The 19,543-nt window shown below is 37.9% G+C and overlaps 1 protein-coding gene across 3 annotated transcripts in view; it reads right to left on the bottom strand.

Moving 5' to 3' along the window:
• Positions 1-2,141: 2,141 nt before the first annotated feature.
• RMND5A (required for meiotic nuclear division 5 homolog A) overlaps positions 2,142-19,543 on the bottom strand; it is a 59,216-nt gene continuing 41,814 nt past the window's right edge. Inside the window, exons 5-10 of one of the 3 annotated variants that reach the window (XM_039852741.1) lie at positions 12,749-12,915; positions 11,864-12,029; positions 9,528-9,630; positions 7,720-7,874; positions 6,458-6,545; positions 2,142-5,986 (exon numbers count right to left, since the gene is read on the bottom strand). In XM_039852741.1, coding sequence (XP_039708675.1) covers positions 6,482-6,545; positions 7,720-7,874; positions 9,528-9,630; positions 11,864-12,029; positions 12,749-12,915 — 655 coding nt within the window. In that variant the 3' untranslated portion in view covers positions 2,142-5,986; positions 6,458-6,481. Of the gene's footprint in view, positions 6,546-7,719; positions 7,875-9,527; positions 9,631-11,863; positions 12,030-12,748; positions 12,916-19,543 lie in introns of all 3 variants that reach the window. The other 2 variants (XM_039852742.1, XM_039852740.1) reach the window with 2 other exon arrangements.

Below are 19,543 nucleotides of genomic sequence, written 5' to 3'. Positions count from 1 at the left end.
CTTATTCCGTCTCTCCCCTCTCTTCCCTCCCATCATCCTCCAGTAGTTAGGTCACTGGTGGAATTAACCTCACTACAGGGTCTTGGCGCTCTACTCTTGGGTAACCACCAAGCAATCCATAAGCTCCTGGGGGCCAACGACTCTGTCTTCTTTCTCAGTGCCTGGCACTTAAAAAATCCCATTAAGGTGCTGAAGGTGCCATTTTCTGCACTTAAAAAACACGTTTCAAATTTAAATGATTTCATTGCACAGGCCAACATTTAGCTTGAAGCACTTTACACTTCTCTAAGCTGGAAGCATAGGTAAGAAAGCTCAAGAATCCTTGACACAAAAGAACTCTTACATAGGTAATACTTATAGTGTTTAGATATATTTACTAGAAGACCTACAAGTGCATAGGAAAAACCCCACCTCAAGAAAAGCTTTTTCAGATTTTTTGGGGATGGGGGGTGTGGGGAAGGAAAAAAATACTTCCTATCATACACATACTGACAGAGATGTCAAAGTAGATTTGTGAATGGATTGTTTTATCATTGTCCCTTAATACAAGGTTTTTTAAACTGTGGATCTTGACCCATTAGCGAGTCATGAAATCAATTAAACAAGTAAGAGATGAAAAATATCAGAGTGCATCACACATTATAAGGATTAAAATTTTGTAAAACTTATTTCAGAAATATAACTATGTGTATACAGGTTTATGATATTCAACTTATTTCTTAATGGGTGCCAGAAAGTTAGGAAAGCAAGTTCTCTGGGGAGTGACATTTCTGTTTGCTGGGATAATGTTTACCAAGCTCCTCTATGGGGAGGTGAGGGGCATCCAGGTTATCGTTTTGTCTCAAGTGCATTTGCCATTACAAAATTCCATTATTTTACACCTCTGGTGCTCATCCTTCCCCATTTTGGTGGAGAGGAGGTGGAAAATGCATTTGATCATGCTGCAACTAGAATTCCCTCAATTACCTAGATGCTTAAAAGAATACAATGATTTTTAAAATAATGGGGGGCTAAAACAGAATTGAAAGCAACACTAAATTAACTTTTCTTGATGACTCAGGACTTAGTCGTCAAGAAAAGGGAAAACATGTACTCCTCATGTTCGGTACACGTGATCTTTACCCTGCTGCATTTAAAAGGGAAAATACTTCAAAAAATAGGGAGCATCCAGGAGTCTCCTTGTAAGGAAAGCCAATTTTTTCCTGAACATGAAGATTCTGTTCTGATTCAGTAGGTCTGGGCTGAGGCCCAAGATTCAGCCTTTCCCACAAGCTCTCAGGCGATACCAATACTGCTATTGACCACGCTTTTGAGTCTCAGAGAACGCCAAGTGCTGCTGGGACAGGTGATGAGATCTTTGGCCTGGCCTGCCAGGCTCTGTCTATACCACCTGGGCCACTAGCTCAATGAACCTGGGTAGTACCCACTAGTTCCCATTGGTAGGAAACCTTCTAAAATCTCAGATGAGTCTCTAAAAATATATATATACAAAAGAAGCACAAACAGATTCTTAGTCTATTACCTTATCTTGTCACTGAGTAGGAGAGACAACTCACCCTCTGTTCCTCCCTGGCCATGCTGAGTGTTAGCCCCGCTCCACCGGCAACCTGGGTAGAGCGCTTTTGGGCTCCTCTTCCTAGTAATACACAATCGCTCTGGTCAGAGAACAGAGCAGGGTCCTGGCCACCCACAGGGAGAGTTAGTGGAAACACTAAGGAAACCACCTACTTAAAAACCGGGACTGTGCCCTGGAGCCACCTTCCCTCCTCATACTGCTAGCAACACAGAAAAAAGGTGACAAAGAATTTAAGTTCTTTACATGCAGACTCTTAGCAAATTCTCTTTTCTGTACATTCAGCAATATTCTCTTCTCACAACTGGCACCTCCATACACCCTCCCTCCTACCTCTGTTACACTTATACAGACTGCTTCCACAAAACTTTTAAGATGTGCTTTTCTTTAATTTTAAAAAACATACACAGGAGAAGCCATGCATTTGACAAAGGAAAACACATTAACAAAGCATTTCTTAAAGTTCCCCAAAACTCTAATATATCAGAACGTTCGAAGTTAAAATGAAATCCCTGGAATTACTGGATATTCTAAACTTTTTCCAAAATCAAATGAACAGAGAATATGGTTTGTGTTAAATCAGGTTTATTGTTAGCTTTATTGCCTATAGTCTATAATATGCAACTTTATTGTGCCTTTGCAAACAGGATACATTTCTTAAAAAACTGATCAAAATTTTCCATACATATAGCTCTATATAATAGATTACAGTGCAACACTATTCTTGTTACATAATTATAGAAATACTATAGAACCCAAGAGCACAGGGTAAGCAAAAGAAATACAATCCTGAGCCATCTGATCAAGATGATTTGATGAATCCTTTAAGTTTAGAGAACTTGGAGGAGGGAAAAAACATGCACACTGCAGTCATGAGCAAAATACATTAAATACCTGTTTCTTGCTAGACACAGGTGGGGATAACGGTGAATTTCAAAGACATGCACACTCACTCACGCTCCCATTTTTTTCTCCTGCTTCCCTCCCTCCCCCAACACATTCACTCCCACCCTTTCCCAAAAGAAAAGATCAGGCACTAAATCCTAGTGAATCCCACAAATGTTTGTTGGAGAATGTTAAGTGACTGCTAAAATAAAAGTGTAGGTCCTCACCCATAACAGGAAACAAAGCATGTGCTCTAAGTCAACTCCAGCTTCTTCCACCTCTTTGGAAGTAAATGAAGCATATGCTTACTACAGTTTAAAACTACAGAGGGAAATGTCTTGAAAACAAAACTCTGTTTTCTCTCCCTATGTCTTGAAGTAAAATCAACAGTGGAAAACTTGCCCTAAAACTAGTTGCCTCATCTGTTACTAAAATACATTTGTCATTCTAGTTTTGGTATCTATTCAATTATAGTTCAATAAACAGTCCATGAAGTTTGTACTTGCTTATGGTAAACACTGCAGTACCAGATAAAACCTGCGACAGCTGGACAGGCTTACAAAGTACTGAAGGTATGTATGTGTTCCTTGTTAACATTCCCTCAAGACTACAGCATTCCAGTATTACCAAAGATAGTGTATGTAAAGTAATGAAAGGTATTTGGTTTGTCTTCACCTTATACACCTTAGTGATGAAATTAACTAAACTATGCTTCCATTTCTTCCCTGAAAATAACCTGAGTCTTCTGACTAAGCGAACTGACCAGATGGACTAGCAGTTGACTCAATCAGAGGTTGAGCTGGAAAACCAGAGGGCTAATGTCTACCAGCGGCTTGTCTTGTGCGGGTAACCAAGAGTTCTTGGTTTTTGTAGTATCTATTATCCCAAAGGCTGAAACCACTGAGGTGGAAATTACTCACAGCATAAAGAATACTGCACGTAAACTGCATAACCTGTGGGACTACCTGGAGAGAAAAAAGGATCCTCATTCCCCACATAATTTGGTGTGGGTTTTAGTGTCTCTGTATACATCGGCTGCCACAGAAAAATCAAAACAAAAGATTTACTTTATAACTTTCTTATGTTCAATTAAATGCTCATACACGCACAAAATACTGACATACTCTATGAATATGAGGTGGCTCTTTTCTTCAAAATTTTTAAAATTAAGAGGCACCAATACCCGTTCATTTATGCATTGGAAGTCTCATACCACCACCACTAAAACAATAGAAATGGCATCTCTGGTGATCACAAAAAGGAGAAAAGATTTAAAGACAACCTTAACCACTGTACTTCAGATTGTACTTGAAAGCATAGATGCTCTGGCTAAACCAGAACCTAAGGATCTAGTAAGGTTTTAGTAGTTTAGCTCAGTCCATGGCTGAAAAACAGAAATGGTTCCCAGAGAAATTTAAGAAACCACTCTGAAATCGTTTTCAATGTAATTATAATTAGTCTGACTGTAAAAAATCTTAGCTCTAGGCAGAACATGAAGAACATCCTCCTACACTGCTGATACCCATAGTGTCAGCAATGATGTGGCCCCGACACCATTAGTGAAGATGTGTCTAGAGCAGGAAAGACAACATGTTGTATTTCAGTATCTTTGGTTAAGGTCTGGCCTCTTCAAATCCACCTCTCCTTCACATTTAGTCACCAATGACTTTTAAATCCATGCATCTAGTTAAAGGTCACAACAAATAATTTTCACATTAAATTGTTAGATCAAGAGTTTCAAATTTTTGGCCTTAATCCTGTCCAGGACTATAAGGACCTTGCACAGAAAACTGTAAAATCAAATGCTTCAGTTAAAGCATGTTCCTTTTAAAGTTCCATGAGCTTCACAGAAAACTGTCAATAGGATTCCCAACGCTGAGAGAGGGACAAAGCAGAGCTCTGGCTTTTGTCTTTGAAAGTAGCCTGAGACAACTACGTGAGTCGCTGGCCACCAAAAATATTTACCACCAGCCTCTAAAGCAACATCTATATTGTTCAAACCTTATGTAAAACCTACGTGCTATGTAGGTGTTTGAGGTGGAAAGGTGAGAATAAATTGTAAATAAAGCTAAATCTGCCCTAATGAGAAAAAGGTTTTTTAAAAAAAAAGATGCTCTGTGTTTATTTCAAAATAAAAAATATATAATAAACCAGTTTTACATCCTTAACCAGAGTACTGTATTGAATTCTCTACCTTCCCTTTGGAGTCTAAAGAGCTTCTCTCTGCTTTGTTCCTTCACTGCTTTAGTAGAGAGAGGTGAAACTTTAGAGAGGGTTCCCACAGGAAAACAGACACACGGGGAAAAAGTTGCCGTGAGGCTAAGACCAAGGCTGGACAAGGCAAGCACTCTGAACGGGCTAATCACGATTCCCGGCCAACTAACCTATGTGACCCACAGCGGCCCTCAACATAAGCCTGACCAGAACTTCGGTCAAACAGGGCTTTCCGCAGTACCCTTCTAACCTTACGAACCCCAGCTCTCCCATGTAAGTAAGCATTTCAGGATAAGCCATTCAGGCTGGTACACTACTGCAAATGCTGCCATTTTCCAATTAGCACCAAATCTGTTCTCTCCCTCCCCCCTCAAACTAAGCCAATCTGTAGTTTAAAATGTGAAGTGTCATGGTTCTCTTTGATTCTGTGCTTTCTTCTTTTTTCATTTTCTCATGAAAGTTTTCCTATATTGATGTTCGTTTCCATGTCAGATGAAATAAAGTTGCAAAATATTTGGTGATTTTCATACAACATTCTTCTCATAATGAAGTAACTTAAAGGGTTTAAGTCGGAATTATGTCCACAGAAGTCTTTTTCCATGTAGTTCATCATACAGAGAAAGACTCTTACACATGGCTATTTCTGGATAGTGCATTAAATGAATATACCTCACAAGAGAAAAGATCATTATGTGTATCCATTAGAATAATATACAGATTCACAGTCAATGAGATGATACACGCTGCAGGAGAGGCAATGAACAGTATACTATTCAAATACAAAAACAGCAATAAACATATTCTGTACTACAGAAAATGTGCTAGATTCTAACTTTCAGGATTTAAAGTAATGAGTTGGTAACTGCATTTTAGGACTGGAACATGCTTCTTCCCTTTCAGATGCACAATGTTTGATGCTGGTGTACACACACACATACACACACGCACGCACACGCAACACTGTGTCTGCAATGATATACAGCCAAGTCCTGAAGGCCAATTTCAGAGAACAGGGCTACCAAGACCAAGAGAGCAAATATCAACTTAAAAACACTTCTACCTTCAGAATTTCATTTTATTGAGCACACTTTTAAAACAAGCACCTCTTGGCAATAAAAGCAAAGAAACAATAGTACTCCTTCCACTGTTATAGCGGAAGACTTCTCACACCAACCTGCTAAATTCATGATGGAATTTTAAACAGGTAGCCAGGCTACCAGCAGAGCTCAAATGCAGGCCTGCTGACTTCTCAGTGAGAGGTGGAGCAGAGAAAAACATCAAAAAGCAAATTTGGAATCTATCACAGCTTTCTTCCTTAAGCAAAAAAAAAAAATGCAAATTAGTTTTATAACCACAATTCAGTTTTTCCGAAGAATTTTCATTTACTTATGTATACATAACAAAAAATAAAACCTTTTCACAAACATTCTCAAAGCTTACAATTATCAAGTAAATGACAAAAGTAAAAGCAGGAGAAATACTAAACACATGGCAGGGAGGTCAAGTTCTGTTTCTGCTCTTAAAGAGTAAAAAAATCACCATATAATTAAGTACAAAAACCTGCATTGAATGACAACTGCTGGTGTATTTACTTGATCAAAAATGAAGACCAAGAATATAATAAAGCCCTATGATAATATTCATCTGGAGCACTCCCCTCAGTGTGTGTGCACTAAAATGTTGGCAAAGTTTCTGGAGCATTAGCTTATATAAACACGGGAGTCCTTGGTTAGCTGCATTAAATGGAACGGTCTCTTCTGAAATCCACAATTCAGTTTCACTTACAAATTGCAAACTAAAATCATTTCTTCAGAAAAATATCTGTTTGGCATCTCCTGGACTTTGTTCCATTGGACAATATGGACATTTTAATCTAAAGACAAAAAAAAAAAAAAAAACACACATTGAATCAAAGAACAGGATCAGTAATGAACATTCAATATCATCTAATTATAAAATGTCTTTAACAATTAAACACACACAGACTCAGACACATGTCTGTATTTTGAGGGTTAACTGTGCCTTCCCTTAATATAACCAGCTTTGAAGGGTCACAAATAAATACCATCTAAGGCAGACCCTAACCTGAAAGGCCCTTTTTCAGCAGAAATAAATAAAAATTGTTTTGTAAACAAAAGACAATTGTTCTGAAAACCGCTTTTGGGGGTTTCAAAAGTAAATTCAATTTTTCTTCTCCAAGGTTTAGGTTGCACCTATCTCCAAATGAATTTCAAAACTACTGGTCACACAATTCCTCAAGTGCAGCAAATTCGATGCCAGCTGCGGAGCCTACAAGGCATGTAGCTTACCAAGAGCAACCAACATGCCTTGTTGTAGGGCACACAAAACCAGCATGGTTCACGGTTTGGGAAGGGCATAAACACCTTCGTTACATGCCAGGGCCTCCTCTTAAAGGAAAGACTTTACTATACTGGGTCTGAAATAAACGCCGGTGAAAAATTTTCTAGCTGCCTAAGCTAGAAATAGACTTCTGGAACTTTTTTTAAGTTGGGTTCATGACGTATACAAATTACACATGTATATATCCTTGAATTAGCAATTTCAATTCTATCATTTTTTTTTAATCACATATAGATAGGGTAATTCACTTTACAACAATAAAAGTTAAATGCTCACCAATAAGGAACTGGTTAAATGATCATTATTCCCATATAGTAGAATACTCTACAGCTTTAAAAAGAGAATGAAGGGTCCTTCTGTAGAATATAAAAGATCTCCAAGATATACCACTAAGTGATAGAATAGCATATAGTATGTTACACGCTACCATTTGTGTAAAAAGGAAGGAGGAACAACATTGTGTTGTCTACCCAAAAGAGTTAAAGATCATGTTTATAAACCTAATCAACAAATTCATGAACAAATTAAAAAGACTGACAAAAGATCAGAAACCACGATGCCAAATGAATAGTTACAAAATCTATTTCTAAATTTTAATGACATTTATTTACCCTCATTACTTCTTATCCTCCCATTAAGTTACAAAAGAAAATTTTTTACTATCATTTAAAAAGTCTGACACTTACTTGCTACCATTAAACATTTTATTCAGGGCATCTCTTGATATAATATGACCACAGACCAATTTCATTGGTGGATTGTTATCTGTTGTTTGCTGACGAAGAATGGGACAGGCAAATATTGAGTGATACCAGCACTTTTTACCAAGGTCCACTTCGATCTATAAAAATGTAAAAAGGCCCAAGTTATATCTCAGAACACCATCATATTAGTATGCACTGTGCAGCAAAGAGCATTTATCAAATCTATTCATCTGAATGTACCTTTTGACAGTACTCTTCTAACTCAAGGAATTCAAGTATTACTTTATGATTCTAAATTAACCTTCAAAATTATTTATAATACTTTCAAACCAAATTCTGATGCCTAAGAATTAAGAGTAAAAAGCAAAACAATGCTCTAAAGGTCAAACAGTCTTGAAAGTTCATCAAGTTATATCTAACAGCAAAACCCATTCCTGAGTGCTTTTTAGCACACTTAGCTAGGTGATAAAATTCAGTAATTCCTTTAAAAGCAAGCTAAACATGGTTTACTTCTGTGCGAACTTCAGATCTGAGTTTTCCATGTTTTGTGTGTAAGTCCAGAGAAACCACCTGAAACAAGGGCTTTAAGCTAAAGTTCAGCAGATCCTTTCACAATTTGTACATCAGAGGCCACAGCACTTACATCGATTATTTCTCTTTGCAGTGAACAAAACAAACCAAAGCTATGAAATCATCTAGCTTGCAGCTGGCATGTGATAGAGGCTCCCCTAATGCCAATTGTTTTCTTTTCTTCAAAATCTAAAATGGCTATCACTTCAAAGAGTCTACACTCTTTGAAGAAAGCTGACAAAGTGTAACAGAATAATCCTGAGAAAAAATGGCCAGATCATCACTTTCGATTGCTTTATTACTTGACACACAAATCTTAGGTGAATTCATCTTTCAGTAGTGCACAAGTGTCAGAAATGCTAACAACATTAACTTGGGAAACTGCCAGATTCTTGTAGGTACCGGCCTCAGCAAAGCTCAAATGAGCAGCAGCCAAGCAGGGGTGCTTGCTGCTTGTGTCCTGACCACACTCAAGACTGGGGACGCACCTGTGCTTTGAATCAAACCAGATCTCTGAAGAGAAACTGGAGCAGCCAACAGACAGTTAGTTACTAGCTGGAGGAACCAGTAAGGGCAGATAAAGCTGTGCACAGATGTGGCAGAAAAGAAGCAAAAGCCAAATGCATGTCACGTTTTAGCCCTTTAGGGTCTATGATACAACCATGCAGGAATAATTCCCAAAGTGATAGTGCCTACTGTCAAGAGGCCTGGCAGAAACTGCTACAGTGACCTTTGTCCCTACTATGGTAGCAAAACTTGACTTCGATAAACTATGTACTTATATAATTAGCATTAGAAAAATATAACCAGCACAAACCTATGATCTCATAAATATCAATGCTTATGATAAAACTAAATCAAATTGATTCACTGCTTTTGTATTTTAAAAAAATCATAGTACGAGTGGTTTGCCAACTACAATGCAGAACATACTGCATGCTACAGCATACCCCGCCCTCCCCACTTCTGATGTCTTCCTTCATTAGCTTTCATTACCACTCAAAGTCAAAATTTTAAGAAGGCTCCTCTAGTGCCTCCAATTTGTACTCACTCACCATTTCTATTATTTAATCATGTCACCACATACATAAAAGAAGCCCTATCAAAGAGCTACAATAATGTTCCCCAGTTAAAAGGCAAGACTGACATTTTAAACCCTTAACATGCACATTCTTCTAATAGCAAGAAAGGTAAATAACCAATAGAAAAATGGAACTCACAGGTAATTCATCTTTCTGGTTCCAAACTCCAGTGCACTGCCTCTGCTCAATCACAGCTTTAATATTAATTAAAGCTGGCAGCGCCACACACCCTGCAGAGAAACTGGGAGAACAGAAGAAGAAATGTCAATGCCAGTATCAGGCCAGTGTCAGGCAGCTTGGGCCTAAGAATATTGATTCCTCCAGACTGTGTGCAGGGGCCCTGGACACCGGGCACAGAGCCCTTTGCTCTGCTAAATTAGTACACACAAACAAATAAGTTTTAAATTATATAAACCCACCAGATTTAATGGACTCTGCATACCATTCATTAATGACATTGTGACATTTTCTTGCACAGTTCCTTCTAGACTGGGATTCACCCATGTCAAGGGCACAAGTACTCAGATCTAGAAGCACGAGCAGTCAACCCTCAGCTGAATCCCTCTTCAGGACTGCCCTTGGCTAAAAAAAGCCACCTGACAAGGGTCACAATTGATGAATGCTCCATACAGATACAAAAGTCTAGCCCTGCTGTCCCAATTTGGGACAACTCCACAGGCCCATTATAGCTCCAAAAGCTCCTTAGGGATGGGCTTTGGTGAGATGGCATCACATTCCAGCTTCTCCCTCTACCTAATCCTGCTGCTTTCATTCCCCCATCAGGGTGGATCCCAATAAATTTCATGTCAATCTCCATCCATTTCAGAGTCTGTTCACCAGAGAAGCTGACCTGCAGCCTGGTCATGCATTACAGTTAAATGGATGCGAGTCTTCTATTCTCAGATGGAACACCCTGTGGGATGCAGACTGTACCTTATTTGTCTTCATATCCCACACACTGCCTGGAGCAGAGAAGAGATTCAAAACACTTGAGGAATTAAATGAATAGAAGAGCTAAAAAAATTATTTTCTTAAAACAGTTAAACTTTTTGGTTTCAGGACTCCTTTACGTGCTTAAACATTAGAGATATCAAAGAGCAATTGTTTTTATAGGTTATATCTATCACACTTTATTATATTAGAAATTAAAACCAAGAAACTTTAAAAATATTGATTCGTTTAAAAATAATAAAATATTAGTTACCATAAATAACATTCTTATCAAGATCTCCATATTTTCCAAACCAAAAGTAACTTTGTGAGAAGCGTAGCACTGCTTTACATTTTTACAAATCTCTTTAACGCCTGGCTTAATAGAAGACAGCTGAATTCTTAAATTTTCCTCTGTATTCAATCTGTAGCAATGTGTTCTTTTGGTTGAAGTAAATGATGTAGCCTCACAGAGATATGTAGTAATTTAATTGCCTTTTCAGATAATTGTGATATTCTTAAATGCCACACCAAAACTCAACAAATAGTTTCTTAAAGGTTAGTTGCACAGTGGAATCTAAATCCCTATCAATGAATTTTTTGTACTCTGCTACATTAAAATCCAATGGTCTGTCTCGTACTTTGAATCTTTTACTAAAGCATGATTTAGTGAGATCATAATGAATTAAGATCTTCAAAGTGTTAACACATCTCTTATGATATCAAAAAATCAATTTCATTAATTATCACATCCAATCTCATCAGAAAAGTCTTTAAGTACTGGGGAAGCTGTCAAGCTCACAGTGGCCCTACAAGTTTTCCAAAAGTTCTACTTTAGCTTAAAATCTTGAATTTTATCATGGCAAAAGATACTGTCAGTTGTTTTCCTTGATGTGGCAGGCTTTGTTCCTTTGAAAAAACCTGAGTGTAAGTAACTACAATTTGTCTTTCAGTGATTCTTTCAAGTAAAAACTGTGTTCCATGAAAAAAGCAACCAACTTATTAGCTCTTAAACAACATACGGGTGGCTTTTTCTGGAGACAATCACACTTTAGCATGAAGCTGAAGTCTTTTATGTGAACTTTCTATTCCGTTAGACAAAATATTAAAAAGATGTGTACTCGAATGTCAAGATTTAATAAAACTAATCATTTTTAATGTTTTGTCAAGAACATCTTGAGTAAAACTAGCATGTCTTAAACTGCAAGTGTGTGGTGGTGAGGAACACTGGATTTTGAGTCCACTGCCCCGATCTGTGCTAACGCTCAAGCACTTTAACCTACCATTGTTTCCGCACCACCTGTGCACATGTCAGTACAGTGGAAAAGGCTCTCAGAGACCTCCAGAGGTTCACAGACCACACTTTGAGAACCACTGCTCTAAAACTGTCACTGTCAATTGTGACAGTCTTTTGAAATACTAACTGCATTCTTCTTCAGAAAGATAAACACTCTCTTGGCTTTAAACATCAAGAACTAGACAACATTATGAAGAACTGACCAATCTGGTACATATTTCAGTAACAGAGAGGCCAATTTCCATACCTGACACTGAGAGGGGACTCCACGGAGAGCCCCAGGAGGGCACAGGCATCCCGTGTGAAGATGTCACAGATGTCAGCCCACTGGTTTGCATCAAGCAGGTGAACATATGGTGAGTTCTCAATCCCTTGTCTCAGGTACACGAGGCTTCCCATCAAAACCTGAATGTCTAAACAAAAGCAGCAGCGACTTGGAGGTGTGAATGATTACACCTGAAATAGAGCTGGCTTGCAGGTAATAGGTTGAGAAAGGTGAGAATACCCCCAACTGACACAGCCTAAAATAATTTATTAACAATGTCTTCTAAAATTCTGGTCCTTAAGCTTGGTTTCTCCCTTCACTCTAAATTAAAAAAAACAATATAGAGAAAGAGGAGAAGAAAAGGAAAGCACTAAATATTGAACTTGCAGTTATTTTATTCTTATACATAGCATAGTATAATCACCATTATCTCGAGGAGTAACAATTATGTTATAAATGGGGCCATCACATACCTTTGGGTGCAGAACTAGCCAGTACTCATACACTGACACTAAGAGTTAACTGCTGCCATCCTGGTGCACCCTGAAACACTTTGTTGTTTCATAGCAGCAGCACTGCGGGGGAGGAGGACCAGAGGGAGCAAGTACATACTTCATTCTTTCTCATGTCTCCTCTTAGTTTAATACAGAATCCCGAAAAATGCAATGTCTCTTTTTGACTTTTCACTCATGAGTCTTCAATATTTTATTTTTGTTCCAGAGCCAGTCAAAGCTTTTGCTGTGATTATCATCTATAATTGTTTTAGTTTATTAGCAAATATGTATTAGATCTAGTTAAGATAAACTTAAATTCCAGTGGTGACTATAGACCTATTCTAAACATAAAAACATCTGACTCCAGACTTACCTTTTTGATGATTTAGGGCAAATGGCTGAAAATTTTTAGCATATTGTAATGCCTCTCGCTGATTTGTAGTTCCACCCATTAATAAGCTAATAAAATACAGTCTGTGTAGCTTAAATTCCAAGGAGCTGTTCTGGGCTATAAGCATTTCTCGGTTTGATACTGCCCATCTAAAGAAAAAGCAAAAAAGATTTTAACAATAATTAAGAGCACAGGCAAGGTGTGTTAAAAACTGAAACCTAACAACATGAAAAAAGAGTTTGGGCTGCCATCTTGTGGGAGTCAGTGGTAATATCACTCCCTGGGCCCAGAAACTTTTATAAATAAAGTAAATTATAACAATTAAACTAAAGAGGCTTTTCAGCCAGTGGAGAAAAAGTAAAAGTATGTTAAATGACAACTACATATTTAGTAAGGTTTTACACTAAGACATGATTGACTCTGATGAGCACATGACAGATCTGGAATTGTACAAGGCCATACTTTGAAGCAGGTGTCAGCAATGAGACTCATTACTCAGCGACCTAGAACCATTACTCTTTTGTTAAACTGACATGTTTATAAATAAATCACAAGATTCTGAAGGGGGAACATCTATCTTCAAACTTTTGTTAGGTGCAAGATGTTGTGCTACTCACATCATTAAAAACAGTAAACACGGGTATTTACCCTCAAGGTGCTTTCAGACTAATCAGGCAGATAAAGCTACATAAACATCATATATCATATCACACTGTGCCAAAAATATTTATACAAACATAGTGCTAATGAGAGAAAAAACAATGTTTTCACATTTCTTAAAGTCATTTTTCCTGTCAGTTTTGAATAATCCAAAGTACAGTGACTCGGGCCTCTATGGTACACAGCTGGAATAACTAATCTTAAACTGGGACTACCAGTTCAGGTGAGCACTAACGTAGAAAAGTACACCAGCCAGCTGTTAAATTCAATTTAGCAATCAAGTGGTAAGAAGCATTATTTTATGTCTCTAAACATATTAAGATGTAAAAGCTGTTAGTATCACATTCTTCTTTAATCTGACCTTTAGTTGGACAAATATTCCCTACCTAACCCAGTTTGCCAGAACCACTGAAATCTGAACTGGGTGTGAATAAAAGTCTGAGTAACTACAACTGTAAGAGCAAAATGCTTCAAATTATTCACAATGAATCAGCTGACTGAAATTAGACTTTACAGAGTTACACTTTCACTGGATCCTATCATTCCTGAAAAGGGCTGCACGTGCATATGAATATTCTTCAGCTTGTTGACGCATCCATATTTTGAGTCAAATCATGAAGCTTCTCTGACCTCAAAATCAAAATGATTTTTAAAAACATCGATTACCCAGATCTTGGAAATACTTATATTTAAGTAAGCCTTGGATCCTTGCCTGGCACTAAGATGAATGCAGTCAAGCTGCAACATCAGGTCTGATAAATCCTCTGACACCAACAAGGTACTTCCAGCAGCTATCTTTTGTGACTGCCCAGCACCAATCGTCAGTATCAAAAGTACTGTGCTTCTGGCAGTCTCTAGTCTATCAGTCACCTTCTTGACTTCCAAATCCAAGGAGTGCATTTAAATCAGGTCATTTACCTAAAATTTATCCCACCCCCTCTCACTCATAAAAGCTTAACTATGTTTCCCTACTAACAAATAAAAGAGGCAAGAAACCTTTTTTTCCGCTTTTGATATGCGGTATATGGGTAAAAGTTTCTAAAGTCAAAGAAGGGAGTTAATAGACTAGCTACGAATTTTAGTAAACGATGAAATCCAGCAGAAAAAGGGCAAAGTCTACAAGTGGGCAATTCACAAAAGAAAACAATCTATTTCATTGTCATAGGCAAATGTTCATGATATAATGTTAAAGGGCGGGGGTGGGGGAAGGTGTGATATATAGAAAAAAGTAACTCTGGTCACCAACATTTTTAACAGTAATAACTCCCAGAAAGTTGGACTTCATGCATTACTTATCAGCCACTACAGCATGGGCTATGATTAATCAGAACAGCAACTACTGGAGGAGCACCAGGGGACTTAAACAACCAGGAGGATATACCAACGAACAGTAGCTAACAGCAATCCAGATGACAGTGATTTTTAAAATAGTCTGTGTGTCCTATGTTTCCCAAGTTTTCTATAATAAAAACATATTACTTTTACATTTAAAAAGGTAATAAATTTTTAAGGTAATGCTAAAGTAAACAAAACTTTATTTCCCTTTTTCATCAAAAAGCTAACGGTAATTGCAAATTACATTTCTTAAAAGTAATCCAAGCTTTTCAAGTTTTAAACATATATGCCCCATTTTTTTAAACTTGGAGAGGTGTTTATTTAGACAATTCCTTAATATACTACTTGAATTTATTTTTATACATTTTCAATTTGTTATAAACAAGGCTAATAATCATAAAAAATTGGCATTGCAACTTCCTGTTCCCCCCACCAAGAAATTTTTAGAAAAGTAAATGATACCCATTACAAAAAGTAGCTGAGGCAGTAAAGGGAGAATGCAAAAACTCAGATTCATAGAATACAAGTTTTCACATGTTTCTTAGTCATATATTTTGTCATTCCATTCTGAAACAATGTTATATTCATTTCACTTCTGAATATTATACTAAGCCTAAATATCACAAGGCGAGGGATTAGAATAACTATTTCTAAGCTTTTCCCTCCCTGGCAAAAAGTCATTTTCTAAATTAAGGATGCTATTTCCCAGTTTTACCCTCCAAACATGTAAGCACATTTATATATTAAGGTGAAATCCTTGCCTGATAGGACCTCTCCCTCATACTCCCAGGACTGTACCTAGGCAATCACCATTTGTATTTTCTTGACCTCAATTCCTTGGCTACAATTAACTGGCCAGATAAGCATAGCTTTTAAAGTCACTATGTGTTGCCTCCTAATAAGAAAGTTCATATAGCTTTACCTCCTTTATGACAACTTCATGATCCTACATCTTTTGTTGTATAAGTTCCTGATGGGGTTGCCTTCCATGACAATCACTGGAACATCCTCCTTAACTAATCTTTGGATCTGGGTACAAATTTCACAGCAGCATTCTTATCCACACTAGCATCCCCCACAGATAATTTAACATTAGTCAATTCATGATGACTTTTGAAATGATGAAACCATTTTTTATTGGCAGGAAAGTTCTTCAGTCTCCTTACAATTACTGTTTTGTTTCAATGAGGCAACTTCATCACATTTTGGCCTGAATGTTAGCCAAACTGATGGAGCATTTTTTTTTTTTGTCTTCAATCCAAAGTAGAAGTAAACATTCCATCATTTAAACCATAAGGAGCTTTGTGTTCCCAGTACAATTTAAATTAAGGGTGCTGAAGCAACTTTACTTGGTTTTCATATTCATAAAACTTTTTCAGTATGCTTCGTATCATGGTTTCATGTAGACCTAGGTCTCATCCTAGCTTCACTTTGCTGTCATCATTTTCAAGTTTTTTAATCACACTCAATTACACTTCTAGCAATTCAACTTTGCTGACCAAGTCCCTCTCTTTCAATTATTCCATTTCAGTAATATGTCACATGGGTTTATCATGGGGAGATGAGGAGCCAACACAACTACATACTTGCCGTCTGAGGGTGAATGAGTGATACACAGTGACTAATCACTGACAGACTTTGAAAGAAGTGATGTGATCATGATGCACAACTATTATTTATATTGTGATGCGTGGACTGAAGAGTTGGCACAGAGAAGTTTGTATTTTATGCAATTATTCACAATTAATGTATCACGGTAATTGAAATTTGAACTGTGTCATTGGGGAACTGGTGTTAACTAAACTTTGGTAAATGAAATTTGGGCACATTGGAATTGTGCAGACAGGACTGCCCAGAGATTCAACAGAAGAGAAGAACACAGGGATCTTAGAGGCAAGAGGTTACTTTATAAAGACAAGGAAGGCTCACAGTGGTACAACAAAGAAAAACATAAATTTGAGGAACCGAGCGAGTCAGGGTGTCCATGGTCTATTTTCATGAAACTCAAAGAATTAGAAAGAAAAGATTAGTTTTGTATTTTTCACCAAAATCTCTGCCCCTCCACTCTTTTTTTTTTTTTTTTTGATGAGGAAGGGCTCGGCTGGAAAACCCAGGGGTTTATGTCAGGAGGGGAAATTATGCCGCCACTAGGTGAAAAAAGCAGTGGCTGGCCAACAGGATAAATTAAAGGCATTTGTTATGTGATATGAAGAATTAAAGGAAGAAAATAGGCCCACTGAGAATAGAATGGAAGTAGAGAAAGGTATAGGCCAAGAAAAACATGCAAACATATTCAAATAATCTGATCTAGAAACTAACATTACCATCAATAGTGATGTGTCCAGGTGAACTAAAGCCAGTCCAGATAGAAGACTTGCTTGTTCCCGCTATGAAATTAGAAGACTTTCTCCTAACATAGGTGCTAGTTAATTTTTGCAACAGTACAGACACAAATTGAGTAGCTGAGAATAGAGTTGAAAAATTCAAGGCCCAGGTTCAATTACCACATTGTCTACAATTTTCCTAATAATCGCACCATGCACTGAACTTTAGATGTTCCTTATCTGAACCTCTCACATGGCTCATCGCACAATGTATTTGGTAGGAGTTTCTGGTCTTTTAAGGATATTGATTTATGGAGCAGAAATAGGATAGAAGATAGTCACTGCCTTAATTAACCTCATAAAAACCAAATCCAAACCTACCAAGCACACAGAACTACAAAAGCACAAAAATATAATCAGCACCAAAAACTTAACCCACTGTCTTACAAAGCAGTAGAAGTATATGACCAGAAAGAGAAAAAAACAGACATATTAGGGTACAGAGTTCTGTATTCTGGATAATGGCATTTCTAGCAGAAAACGTTTGATTTTTAATTTTTAAAAAAACCAACCACCACTATACTACAACCAGCAAGCTAACTAAACATTCAGTTAAGTTATAACTTTACTGCGACTTTTAGAAATAAATTCTACTCCCTAATCTAAGGCTATGAGACTACTGTCGACTTTTGAACTATTCCTTGTTTAGAGAAGCACTGTAGGCAAAAAAAATGACACCCAGTAAAGTCACCAATGTCACGATCATCTCTGTTTACCGCCACTGGATCCTCCAGACCTTTTGGGCCTCTTCCATAAAAACACCCTGAAACAAAACTACTTACTTAGAAGCAACCCACATTTATACAACTGTCACACAGAAAAATCAAGCATTAATTATCCTAATTCTTGGGTCTCTGAAAAGACTTGGCACATTGTTAACCTCATATTTAGAATATCCATATTATTCCAAAAATAATCAAAACAAGATTCCATCTTCGGAGTTAGCTGTTCTCTTCCAGAAACCTAACTGACTGAATTAGTTTTTTTATCTCTCTCCTCTCACAATTTCGCCAGTCTTTGTTGTTGTCTATTTCTGGTAATAACGAAATAAAAAGTGCCTCTTGCAGAGACGAGGCAAAATGGCGTAGATGATAGAGGTACTTTGCTCATCCCTTCTTGCGACCACATTAAAGTTGTGACAGAAACACGGAGCAAACAGCAAGCAGAATCGCCTGAGGTCTAGATGAACAGAAGCCCTACAACTAGGAGAGAAATAAAAAATCACCCTGCAACAGTAGGAGGTAGGAGGGGGTAAAAATACAATGCTGCCCAGTCCTGAGCAGCTGAGAGGGACAGAAGCTGGCATTTGCAGACAACTCTAAAAGGGCTGTGTCCATGAGTGGACTTTTCGCGGTGACAGACCCACTTGCTCTGAGCACCAGTGCTAAGGTCATTTGCTCAGGGGCACCAGGTTCTTACAGGGGGATACTGAGTTGTTGGAGCATGGGCTGAAAGCAAGGCTTTCTCCCAGGCAGAAGTGCTAGTGATATCTATTGCTCTTCTGTTGAACACTCCCCACTCCCGATGTGCAAGACACAGCAAACTGGATAAGAGAGGGCGCTCCGCCTACAAGATTCCCTGAAACTCTACCTCCAACCCGCGGCCCCACCAAAGTCACATCCAGTTGTGTCCTCAGTGAGTCCTGTGCCCTTTGCTGAGTAGCTCCAAGCCCCAACTGGTAGCAGCTGGCCTTGGTTTCTGACATAGCCTCTTGAGGCAACTATAAGCACAGCCCCTGTGGACTGCTGCTGACTCTTACCAGGTGGCCCTGAAAAGGGCACAGGCTGCAGTTGAATCCCTCTCACTCAGGACTGTGCCACTGGACACCTACTACACAAAGCAATGCTAATAAGACCAGGAGATTTAGGAATTTTGTTTAGTATATAGAAAGAGACACAAAAAGGCAGCCAAAATGGGGGGGAAAAAGAAGGTTCCATATGAAAGAAAAGAACAGAGCTCCAGGAAAAATGGGGGTCAAGTAATCTACCAGATGCAGAGTTCAAAACACTAGTTATAAGGATACTCAATGAACTTAGGGGAAGTTAGATAAACTCAGTGAGAACTTTAATAAAGAGATAAAAAAAATCCCATAAAAATGAAAATGGAAATGATAAAATGGAACCAGTCAGAAACGAAGAATATAATATCTGAGATGAAGAGTAGAGGAAATCAAGAGAGTAGAGGAAGGGGAGGATGGAATCACTGTTATAAAGGATAAGGTAGTGGAGGGACACCCAATGAGAACAGCAAGGAAAAAAAAATCCAAAAATAATTTAAGGAGTTTATGGGACAAATATAAATGTAACGACATCCGCATCATAGGGGTACTTGAAGAAGAAGAGAGCAAGAACTTAAAAACCTATCTGAAGAAATAATGATGGAAAATTTTCTTAACCTG

Source organism: Pteropus medius, unplaced genomic scaffold, assembly GCF_902729225.1.
Source record: "Pteropus medius unplaced genomic scaffold, Ma_sr-lr_union100, whole genome shotgun sequence".
In the NCBI taxonomy this organism is placed as follows: Eukaryota; Metazoa; Chordata; class Mammalia; order Chiroptera; family Pteropodidae; genus Pteropus; species Pteropus medius.
This window is presented reverse-complemented; position numbering and strand designations above follow the sequence as displayed.